Source organism: Somniosus microcephalus, chromosome 6, assembly GCF_052327205.1.
Source record: "Somniosus microcephalus isolate GS21.2 chromosome 6, FLI_Smic_1.0, whole genome shotgun sequence".
Lineage (NCBI taxonomy): Eukaryota > Metazoa > Chordata > Chondrichthyes > Squaliformes > Somniosidae > Somniosus > Somniosus microcephalus.
In genome coordinates this window covers 142659691-142671963 of record NC_140992.1, presented here as the reverse complement: position 1 = coordinate 142671963, position 12273 = coordinate 142659691, and the positions used below count along the sequence as shown (strand labels likewise).

General features: G+C 51.4%; 1 protein-coding gene across 18 annotated transcripts in view; it reads right to left on the bottom strand.

Annotated features, from left to right (window-relative positions):
• The window catches only part of cep63 (centrosomal protein 63), a 102378-nt gene extending 90693 nt beyond the window's left edge, over positions 1-11685 (bottom strand). For 6 of the 18 annotated variants that reach the window (XM_085990863.1, XM_085990877.1, XM_085990873.1 and 3 more), the window contains exons 1-3: positions 7389-7557; positions 7113-7229; positions 2683-2750 (exon numbers count right to left, since the gene is read on the bottom strand). In XM_085990863.1, the coding sequence (XP_085846989.1) occupies positions 2683-2726 (44 nt within the window). In that variant the 5' untranslated portion in view covers positions 2727-2750; positions 7113-7229; positions 7389-7557. The other 12 variants (XM_085990880.1, XM_085990875.1, XM_085990876.1 and 9 more) reach the window with 10 other exon arrangements.
• Between the last annotated feature and the right edge of the window lie 588 nt (positions 11686-12273).

Sequence of the window (12273 nt, the reverse complement as noted above, 5' to 3'; positions counted from 1 at the left end):
ACTCGGCCTCTTGGCGCCAGCGGAACTCGGAACACCTCAGAAACCCTGCATCAGGAGTCTCCCCCTCCCACGCTGCCGGTAGCCTCTTCTGATCCGCCAGTTTTTTGGGTTCCAGTACAGTACTGTGTGTCTCCAACGCTGTTGCAACTCATTGGACTGCATTATGGAAATCCCAAAAGTTGATCCAACCAAAAGGAAGAGAGTGGTGTTAACTTTAATGCAGAAAATTGATATATGCAAACAACTAGAAATGGGAGCGAAGCGTATGCACATTATGAAAGAATTCAAAATCGGTTCAACAATGTACGACATCAAAGCGCAGAAGGATAAGCTGCTCAAGTTTTATGCAAGCTCGGAGACATCTAAGAGTGTAGAGAAACGGCGCACGCTTCGTAAGCCTAAGCTTGAAGAGCTGGATACCGTGCTTTGAGTGGTTTGCTCTGAAGCGTTCAGAGGGTGTTCCGATTTCCGGACCCATGCTAATATCAAAAGCGAAGGATTTTTATGCAAAGATGGAGCTCACTGACAAGTGCGCTTTCTCTGATGGATGGCTATCGTGCTTCAAGGCACGGCATGGGATACGACGACTCGATGTTTGCGGGGAGAAGAAATCAGCTGATCACGACGCCGCAGAAGAATACTGCGATTATTTCAATCGGATTGTGCAGCAACATGATTTGTCGCCAGCACAGCTATACAATGCCGATGAAACGGGCTTATTTTGGAGGTGTTTGCCAGAATCAACACTTGCTGGGGCTAGTGAGGCTAATGCTTCAGGTTACAAGAAAAATAAAGATCGTGTAACCATGCTAACATGTGCGAATGCTGCTGGATCACACCGGGTTAAACTTCTCGTCATTGGAAAGTATAAAAATCCCCGTGCATTTAAAAATGTGAGGCACTTACCTGTTGAGTACAAAGCTCAAGCAAATGCTTGGATGGATAAGGAAATCTTTTCAAATTGGTTCCATCATACCTTTGCTCCATCTGTGAGGGAACATTTCTGTAGAATAAGGAAACCTGAAGATAGCAAATGCATTTTATTGCTGGATAATTGTAGAGCCCATCCGCATGAATCCGAGTTGGTTTCTGGAAATATTTTCACCATTTATTTGCCACCAAATGTAACTTCTCTCATACAACTCATGGACCAGGGCGTCATCCAAAATCTCAAGTGTCATTACAAGAAAGACTTCCTACGTTGACGGATAAGCCAAGATGACAATACAGGTATTCAGGCATTTCAGAAGGAATACAATCTTAAAGATGCCATCTTTAATGTTGCATGTTCCTGGAAATTGGTGAAAGGTCACACTTTGAGACAAGCCTGGTGCAAATTGTGGCCTTCTGTAATGTTTGCTGATGGTTCTTCTTCAGAGGAGGAATTTCGTGGGTTCAATGTTCGTCCGCGGAAGACTGCAGTAATGGAAATGGCTGACATGATGAAAGGTGTAGGCCCAGCAAACCCTCTACATCACCTCAGTGAAAGTGATATTGAGCAGTGGGTTGATGCCGATAGAGAAGTTGCTGTTGTGCATTTGCTAAGTGATGATGAAATAATGGAGAATGTTTTGAATCCAAGGAAAGAAAAGGAAAAAGTGTGATGGAAAATGAAGACGATGAGATTTCTGAAGTGAACAAGATTTCTTGGGCTAAAGCTGCAGCAGATCTTGCTTCATTCATCAAATTTGCTGAAAGCCGTTCTTGCTATTCTGCCCAAGAAGTTATGCAGCTCCATATTCTGCAGTCTACCTTTCTGCAAAGAAGGCAAGAGTCCACTAAGCAAGCAGACATCCGGGACATGTTTAAGAAAGCTTCCAAAAGAGTTGGAGCACTGGAAGTGCCTGAAGAATCTGTTGAAGTGCATGATCCTGATGAACCAGTTGGCTTGGAATAAGTGTACAGTCAACCACCGTACAGTACTTTATACTGTACTGTACAGTCGTTTAAGTTTTGGTGCACTGCACAGTCGTTTATAAGTTTTGTTTTACTGTTAAGTCGTTTATAAGTTTTGTTTTACTGTTGTTATTAAAGAGTTATGGATTACCATCAACTGGCAGTACTGTACTTAATCAAGCATCTTTCACCATCCATTTAACACAACATTCTGTAGGTGAGTACCCAATTACTGTATATTGCACATTTCTTGATTTTTAAATTTTTCTTAGTTAAAAACAGCCTGGGTAGATAATCCGCTCACCACTCCGGAACTTTTGATAAGATCGGCATCACGCCGGTCCCGTCGGTGCCGGATATCAGAACTTTTCCTGTATTATTCTTGCACTCTTTGTAGCCTCGTCTCAGTTTTCTTGCTATTTAACCCTCCCACAAATTTACATTTTCCCCTCCTTTCCCTTTTATCATGGAATCATACAGCACAGAAGGAGGCCATTCGGCCCATTGTCTCTGTGCCAGCTCTTTGAAAGAGCAATCCAATTAGTCCCACTCCCCTGCTCTTTCCCCATAGCCCTGCAAATTTCTGGGTCTTCTTGTAAGATGATGTCAACTGAAAGAAAAATCTAATGTGGTAGGTATTCATGTTTCATAAATATGAGCAATGATTGCAGAGCAATGTAGTTTAGATGTTTACCAGGGTGACAAAAAAGACATTAATCCCCCAAACATAAGACTTTCGAGGCACAACTGAACACTATACCCATCAGAACAAATTATTCTGCTCACCCATCTTGGCCAAGGTTTTGCACTGCTTCCAGTAAAGCCTCCATTTCCTCCCAGCTTCAGAGGGGCAACTGTTGAGACAAAGGACAGAAAGAGTTAGCAAGTTTCCTTTAAAAAAAGTCGAAACCGTATCTGCCCTATTGGTTAAACTTACAGTTTCTACATTTGTCGCAGCTCTCAAATTTGGAGTCATCCCACCCTTACCTTTTCCTTCTCACTGAAACCAGTTTCATCTTCAGGACTCTTCCCCCTTACTCCTTCTAATGTCCCCATTAGACTTCCTACTCTGACTCACCAATCCAAAGGAGGAGCGTGTGTTAAATTCACTTTAATATCTCACTGCAGCTTTCAAATCACCTGATTTAGATCTTCTAAGGCAAAATATGCGTGGCTATGGGGAAAGAGCAGGGGACTGGGACTAATTGGAACGCTCTTCAAAGAGCCAGCACAGACATGATGGGCCGAATGGTTCTATGATTCAGTAGCTGAAAATCTTTCCCCCATTTCATTAAATCAATCTGCTGTGCCTGTTGAACCGATAACTTCAAAGCCAGAAAATGTGATTTTAGGAACATAGGAAAACCATTCAGCACCTGAAGCCTGTTCCGTCATTCAATGAGATCATGGCTGATCTGCGATCTAACTCCATTCACCCGCCTTTGCCCCATATCCCTTAATAACTTTGGTTAACAAAAGTCTTATCAATCTGGGCAGCACGGTGGCATAGTGGTTAGCACTGTTGCCTCACAGCGCCAGGGACCCGGGTTCGAATCCGGCCTCGGGTGACTGTCTGTGTGGAGTTTGCACATTCTCCCCGTGTTTGCGTGGGTTTCCTCCGGGTGCTCCGGTTTCCTCCCACAGTCCAAAGATGTGTAGGTTAGGTTGATTGGCTATGATAAATTGACCCTTAGTGTTAGGGGGATTAAATACGTTGGTTTACGGGGATAGGGTGGGATATGTGTTGGCATAGGGGTTACGGGGATCGGGTGGGATATGTGTCGGTGCAGGCTCGATGGGCCGAAATGGCCTCTATCTGCACTGTGGGGTTTCTGTGATTCTGTGAATCTCAGATTTAAAATTAACAGTTGATCCAGCATCAATTGCCGTTTGCGGAAGAGTGCCAAACTTCTACCACCCTTTGTGTGTAGAAGTGTTTCCGAATTTCACTCCTGAATGGTCTGGCTCTAATTTTTAGACTATGCCCCCTAGTCCTAGAATCCCCAACCAGCAGAAATAGTTTCTCTATCTACCCTATATGTTCCCCTTAATATCCTGAAAACTTCAATCAGATCACCCCTTAACCTTCTAAATTCCAGGGAATACAACCCTAATTTGTGAAATCTCTCCACATAACTTAACCCTTGAAGTCCGGGTATATTCTGGTAAACCTACACTGCGCTCCCTCCAAGGCCGATATCTCCTTCCTAAGGTGTGGTGCCCAGAACTGCTCACAGTACTCCAAGTGTGGTCTAACCAGGGCTTTGTATAGCTGCAGCAAAACTTCTGCCCCCTTGTACTCTAGTCCTCTAGATATAGCCTTTTTGATTATTTTCCATACCTGTTCATGACATTTTAATGATCTATGTACCTGAACCCCCAAGTCTCTTTGGGCATCCACTGTTTTTAGCTTTTCACCATTTAGAAAGTACCCTGTTCTGTCCTTGTTAGGTCCAAAGTGGATGACCTCACATTTACTTACATTGAAATCCATTTGCCACAGTTTTGCCCATTCACAATCTATCAATATCTCTTTGTAATTTTATGCTTTCATCTACACTGCCTACAATGCCGCCTATCTTTGTGTCATCGGCAAATTTGGATAAATGACCTTCTATGCCATCATCTAAGTCGTTAATAAATATTGTGAATAGTTACGGCCCCAACACAGATCCCTGCGGGACACCACGAGTCACATCCTGCCAATTAGAGTACCTGCCCATTATCCCTACTCTCTGTCTCCTGCCGCTCAGCCAATTTCCTAACCAGGTCAATAATTTGTGCCAAACTAATGCGAATACACCAACTCTAACTACCTGCCTGCTGAATCACCATTATTAGCACCTTTAACCTTCACCATTAGCTCTGCCTCTCCTTACCAATCAACCTGGCACTAATGCAAAGTCCTTTATTTAAAAAAATCTTGAATGACTGCATCAGCTTCCTTATATCCGATTGCCCTGTTAATCCAGCTAATCCCAGACATTTTTGACGAGCGTCCCATATCTCTCTTACAGAATAGCTTGCAAAAAATTACACTCTGTAATCCAGACCCATCTCATTCAGTTCTGTAAGGTTCACTCTGTAACCCAGCTCCATCTCATTCAACGAGAAGTTGCATTTATATAGCACCTTTAACATAGTAAAACGTCTCAAGGCACTTCACAGGAGCATTATCAAACAAAATTTGACACCAAGCCATATAAGACAATATTAGGACAGATGCCCAAAAGCTTGGTCAAAGAGTTAGGTTTTAAGGAGCATCTTATAGGAAGAAAGAGATGCAGAGAGATTTAGGGAGGCAATTCCAGAGCTTCGGGTCCAGGCAGCTGAAGGCACAGCAGCCAATGGTGGAGCGATGAAAATCAGGGAAGCGCAAGAGGCCAGAATTGGAAGAGCGCAGAGATCTGAGAGTTGTAGGACTGGAGAAGGTTACAGAGATAGGGAGGGGCGAGGCCATGAAGGGATTTGAAAACGAGGATAAGAATTTTAAAATTGAGGTGTTGCTGGATCAGGAGCCAATGTAGGTCAGCAAGCACAGGGGTGATGGGTGAACGGGACTTGGTGCGAGTTAGGATACGGGTTCACAGTTTGGATGAGTTGAAGTTTATGTAGGGTTGAAGATGACTGTCTGGCCAGGAGAGCACTGGAATAGTCAAGTCCAGAGATAACAAAGGCATGGATGAGAGTTTCAGCAGCAGATGTGCTGAAGCAAGGTTGGAGACAGGTGATGTTGCAGAGGTGGAAGTAGGCGGTCTTGGTGATGGAGCGGATGTGTGGTTGGAAGCTCATCTCAGGGTCAAATAGGACAGCAAGGTTGCCGCAGCCTCAAACAGTTGCCAGGGAGAGGGATCGAGTTGGTGGCTAGGGAACGGAGTTTGTGGTGGAGACTGACAACAATGGATTTGGTCTTCCCAATATTTAGTTGGAGGAAGTTTCTGCTCCTCCAGTACAAGCAGCATGACAAGGATCTATCCTTGGCCCCCATCTATTTGTCATCTACCTGCTGCCCCTCGACGACATCATCCGCAAACACGACGTCAGGTTCCACATGTACGCTGATGACACCCAGCTCTACCTCACCACCACCTCTCCCGACCCCTCCACTGCCACTGATTTATCATGCTGCTTGTCCGACATCTAGTCCTGGATAGGCAGAAATTTCCTCCAACTAAATATTGGGAAGACTGAAGTCATTGTCTTCGGTCCCTTCCCTGCCACCACCTCCATTCCCTATTCAGCACTAAGGTCCACTCCCTGTAATCCAGTCCCATCTCATTCAACACTGTAAATCTGTCAACTAGCAGTTAATCTTTGTTCCTTTTCACTGGTCTAAATGCTGCTTTCACTCTTCTGATGCTTCTCCGTCACTGTATGTTACCTGATTTAAGTGTACTTGGTATAGAAGGATTTGCATTGTTCTGTTAGATCCTGGTTCAATCATATCTTAGTAACAATTCACACCTGGCCATTGATTAGTCTGAAACCAACCTGTGAACTTTTCTAAATCTACTGTTACTAAATGCAACTTTGAACTGTCAACTGCTGTCTTCTACCCTTGGCAATGCTGTTTCCCTTCATTTCTATGATTCTTCTTTTTCACCTCTTCCATTCTGATATCCTAAAGAGAAAACTGACTTTTATTTAATCAATTTTTTATACTTTAAAAGGCACGATATAAAATGCAAGTAGTTGTTGTTTAGCCTGTAGTAGGTGGCTCATACCCGACTATATTCCTCTTTCCGCCGATAGCACGTAAAACCCACATTTGGTGTTATCTAATCATTATGTTCCGATTTACCTCTTTTGTTCTTTTCAACCTGCGCAATGGGCCGTGGACCATCACCGTAAGCCTTGATCCTTCAGCTTAGTTTCTCAGTGACAGACGACAGTATCACACCTGCCCTCTATTTCCTGCTCCTGGAGTTGACATGTAACTGGGTTTGATTTTTAAATACACTAAAAGATCACAGCTGACTCTTCTCTGAACCTATTTAAAAGCCTCGCTGTCAGTTCCAGCAAACTCACACACCACTGGCACTTTTGGTGATCATCCCCTCTCCCCACCACCAAGCATTTGGACCAATTATAAACTTCAGTGCTTCCAGCACTCTGACACAATTGTTGCACATTGCTAAGGGAGGGAGAATATTGGGGATACGTTAAAATGGCCACACGAAAATAAACAACGTGCTCAATGAAATTAGTGATCCAACCTTAGGTAAGGGCAATGTTGATCCACACATTTTGCAACTCTACTGGTTTGCCTTGTTTAAATATCTGTCATCTGTTACCTCAATGCGTACTGAATAGATCATCAGTCAGTCATCCGCCTGGTTCACGCGGCGAGACATGTTACGGAACAAAGGATAAATCAGTATCGCACATAGAACGCATGCACAGAGTAAAAAGAAAGAAAGAAAGCAAAGGAAAGACACAAAAATAATGAAAAAAAGCATTTGTGATAAATTGTTTGAAATGGGAAGTTATACTTTCAGGTCAATGGTCATAATCAGCTTTGTTTCCTTTTCACTGACATCACGCCACCTCACACCTCCAGTGCACTGAACAAAGTCAGAAGAAAATAAAAGTTTTATTTTGTAAATTATATTACGAGAGGTCTGCAGATTAGGAGTCGAGAACGGAATGCCAGAGAATGGTAGGAGTCACCTTTGACTGGCTTCATGGCAATTGACTGGCTCCATCGGAAGAGGAGGTAAGCAGAGGGGCAGGACAAGCAAATATAGAAACCTTGTTGAAGCCTTGAGACTCTCTACCCCACCCCCTGATCGCCGGGTGCACTTTAACCCCCTCTCCCCCTGATCTCCAGGTTCAGTTTAACCCCCCTCTCCCCCTGATCTCCAGGTTCAGTTTAACCCCCCTCTCCCCCTGATCTCCGGGTGCAGTTTAACCCCCCTCTCCCCTCGATCTCGGGGTTCAGTTTAACCCCCCTCTCCCCCTGATCTCCGGGTTCAGTTTAACCCCCCTCTCCCCTCGATCTCGGGGTTCAGTTTAACCCCCCCCTCTGCCCTCGATCTCCGGGTTCAGTTTAACCCCCCTCTCCCCTCGATCTCCGGGTTCAGTTTAACCCCCCTCTCCCCCTGATCTCCGGGTTCAGTTTAACCCCCTCTCCCCTCGATCTCCGGATTCAGTTTAACCCCCCTCTCCCCTCGATCTCGGGGTTCAGTTTAACCCCCCTCTCCCCTTGATCTCGGGGTTCAGTTTAACCCCCTCTCCCCCTGATCTCCGGGTTCAGTTTAACCCCCTCTCCCCTCGATCACCGGATTCAGTTTAACCCCCCTCTCCCCTCGATCTCGGGGTTCAGTTTAACCCCCCTCTCCCCTTGATCTCGGGGTTCAGTTTAACCCCTCTCCCCCTGATCTCCGGGTTCAGTTTAACCCCCTCTCCCCTCGATCTCGGGGTTCAGTTTAACCTCCTCTCCCCCTGATCTCCGGGTTCAGTTTAACCCCCTCTCCCCCTGATCTCGGGGTTCAGTTTAACCCCCCTCTCCCCTCAATCTCCGGGTTCAGTTTAACCCCCCTCTCCCCTCGATCTCCGGGTTGTTTAACCCCCCTCTCCCCCTGATCTCCGGGTGCAGTTTAACCCCCCTCTCCCCCTGATCTCCGGGTGCAGTTTAACCCCCCTCTCCCCCTGATCTCCGGGTTCAGTTTAAACCCCCCTCCCCCTGATCTCCGGGTTCAGTTTAACCCCATTCTCCCCTCGATCTCGGGGTTCAGTTTAACCCCCCCCTCTCCCCTCGATCTCCGGGTTCAGTTTAACCCCCTCTCCCCTCGATCTCCGGGTTCAGTTTAACCCCCTCTCCCCCTGATCTCCGGGTGCAGTTTAACCCCCCCCTCCCCTCAATCTCCGGATTCAGTTTAACCCCCCTCTCCCCTCGATCTCCGGGTTGTTTAACCCCCCTCTCCCCCTGATCTCCGGGTGCAGTTTAACCCCCCTCTCCCCCTGATCTCCGGGTTCAGTTTAACCCCCTCTCCCCCTGATCTCCGGGTGCAGTTTAACCCCCTCTCCCCCTGATCTCCGGGTGCAGTTTAACCCCCCTCTCCCCTCGATCTCCGGGTGCAGTTTAACCCCCTCTCCCCTCGATCTCCGGGTGCAGTTTAACCCCCTCTCCCCCTGATCTCCGGGTGCAGTTTAACCCCCCTCTCCCACTGATCTCCGGGTGCAGTTTAACCCCCCTCTCCCACTGATCTCCGGGTTCAGTTTAACCCCCCTCTCCCCCTGATCTCCGGGTTCAGTTTAACCCCCTCTCCCCTCGATCTCCGGGTGCAGTTTAACCCCCTCTCCCCCTGATCTCCGGGTTCAGTTTAACCCCCCTCTCCCCTCGATCTCCGGGTGCAGTTTAAGCCCCCCCCCCCCGCCCGAGTCACAGTGGGCCCACTCTACCCTCCCCCCCCGGGTCACAGTGGGCTCTCTCTCCCCTCCCCCCCGGGTCACAGTGGGCTCTCTCTCCCCTCCCCCCCGGGTCACAGTGGGCTCTCTCTCCCCCTGCACCCCCCCCCCCCCCGGGTCACAGTGTGCTCTCTCTCCCCTCCCCCCCTGGGTCACAGTGGGCTCTCTCTCCCCTCCCCCCCGGGTCAAAGTGGGCTCTCTCTCCCCCTCCCCCCCGGGTCACAGTGGGCTCTCTCTCCCCTCCCCCACAGCTCACAGTGGGCTCTCTCTCCCCTCCCCCCCGGGGTCACAGTGGGCTCTCTCTCCCCTCCCCCCCCGGGGTCACAGTGGGCTCTCTCTCCCCTACCCCCCGGGGTCACAGTGGGCTCTCTCTCCCCCTAACCCCCCAGGTCAGTAGTCTCTCTCTCTCCCCCCTCCCCCCCCCCGGGTCACAGAGGGCTCTCTCTCCCCTCCGTTCCCCCCACGGGTCACAGTGGGCTCTCTCTCCCCTCCCCCCCGGGTCACAGTGGGCTCTCTCGCCCCTACCCCCGCGGCTCACAGTGGGCTCTCTCGCCCCTCCCCCCGGGTCACAGTGGGCTCTCACTCCCCTCCCCCCCGGGTCACAGTGGGCACTCTCTCCCCTCCCCCCCGGGTCACAGCGGGCTCTCTCTCCCCTCCCCCCTGGGTCACAGTGGGCTCTCTCTCCCCTCCCCCACAGCTCACAGTGGGCTCTCTCTCCCCTCCCCCACGGCTCACAGTGGGCTCTCTCTCCCCTCCCCCCCGGCTCACAGTGGGCTCTCTCTCCTCTGCTCTCCCCCCGGGGTCACAGTAGGCTCTCCCTCCCCTCCCCCCCGGTCACAGTGGGCTCTCTCTCCCCTCCCCCCGTCTCACAGTGGGCTCTCTCTCCTCTCCTCTCCCCCCGGGGTCACAGTGGGCTCTCCCTCCCCTCCCCCCGGCTCACAGTGGGCTCTCTCTCCTCTCCCCTCCCCCCGGGGTCACAGTGGTCTCTCTCTCTACCCTCCCCCCAGGGTCACAGTGGGCTCTCTACCCCCATCCCCCCCCCCAAGGCCAAAGTGGGCTCTCTCTCCCCTCCCCCCCGGGGTCACAGTGGGCTCTCTCTCTCCCCTCCCCCCAGGGTCACAGTGGGCTCTCTCTCTCCCCTCCCCTCCCCTCCCCCTGGGTCACAGTGGGCTCTCTCTCCCCTCCCTCCCCGGGTCACAGTGGGCTCTCTTTCTCCCCTCCCCCTGGGTCACAGTGGGCTCTCTCTCCCCTCCCCCCCCCGGGTCACAGTGGGCTCTCTCCCCCCCCCCCAGGTCACAGTGGGCTCTCTCCCCCCCCGGGTCACAGTGGGCTCTCTCTCCCCTCCCCCCGGCTCACAGTGGGCTCTCTCTCCCCTCCCCGGGTCACAGCGGGCTGTCTCTCCCCCCCCCTCCCCCTGGGTCACAGTGGGCTGTCTGTCCCCCCCCTCCCCCTGGGTCACAGTGGGCTGTCTGTCCCCCCCCTCCCCCTGGGTCACAGTGGGCTGTCTCTCCCCCCCCTCCCCCTGGGTCACAGTGGGCTGTCTCTCCCCCCCCCCCGGGTCACAGTGGGCTCTCTCTCCCCTCCCCGCCCGGGTCACAGTGGGCTCTGTCTCTCCCCTCCCCCCCCAGGTCACAGTGGGCTCTGTCTCTCCCCTCCCCCCCCGGGTCACAGTGGGCTCTGTCTCTCCCCTCCCCCCCTCCCCCCCGGGTCACAGTGGGCTCTCCCCTCCCCCCCCGGGTCACAGTGGGCTCTCCCCTCCCCCCCGCGTCACAGTGGGCTCTCCTCTCCCCTCCGCGTCACAGTGGGCTCTCTCTCTCCTCCCCCCCGGGTCACAGTGGGCTCTGTGTCTCGTCTCCCCTCCGGGTCACAGTGGGCTCTCTCACCCCTCCCCGGGTCTCAGTGGGCTCTCTCACCCCTCCCCCCCCCCCCGGTCACAGTGGGCTCTCTCACCCCTCCCCCCCGGGTCACAGTGGGCTCTGTGTCTCGTCTCCCCTCCGGGTCATAGTGGGCTCTCTGTCCCCTCCCCGGGTCTCAGTGGGCTCTCTCACCCCTCCCCCCCGGTCACAGTGGGCTCTCTCACCCCTCCCCCCACCGGATCACAGTGGGCTCTCTCTCCACTCCCCCCCCCCGGGTCACAGTGGGCCCTCTCTCCACTACCCCCCCCCCAGGGTCACAGTGGGCTCTCCCCCTCTCCGGGACTCTTATGCCTCGGGCTGCCCTCGAAAGCCGAATGCCAGGCGCTAGCCTGTTGCTGACTGTAAGCCCAGGTCCCCCTCGGCCCGGTGCTGATGTCGGTGCCGCTTGTTCTATCCCCGCCCCGCCGTTACCTTAAGGCCACAGTCCCGCCAACCGAGTCAGGGCCTCACCGCGCCTGCGCGCACTCTCAACGCCACGTATTCTGGGAGTTGCAGTCCTAACCCGGACTGCGCAGCCGCAGCGTTCCCCGCACAGCCCGGCAGAGGCGCTGTTTTGAACTCTCAGCCCCGCCTCTCCCTGCCCTGTACAAGCTCCTATACAGGATCTTCTCCATATTGTGTTAGTAATTCACAGCAGGATCTGCCCTGTACTGTCAGTAATTAACAGCAGGATCTGCCCTGTACTGTCAGTAATTCACAGCAGGATCTGCTCTGTACTGTCAGTGATTAACAGCAGGATCTGCTCTGTACTGTCAGTGATTCACAGCAGGATCTGCTCTGTACTGTCAGTAATTCACAGCAGGATCTGCTCTGTACTGTCAGTAATTCACAGCAGGATCTGCTCTGTACTGTCAGTAATTCACAGCAGGATCTGCTCTGTACTGTCAGTGATTAACAGCAGGATCTGCTCTGTACTGTCAGTAATTCACAGCAGGATCTGCTCTACTGTCAGTGATTAACAGCAGGATCTGCTCTGTACTGTCAGTAATTCACAGCAGGATCTGCTCTGTACTGTCAGTAATTCACAGCAGGATCTGCTCTGTACTGTCAG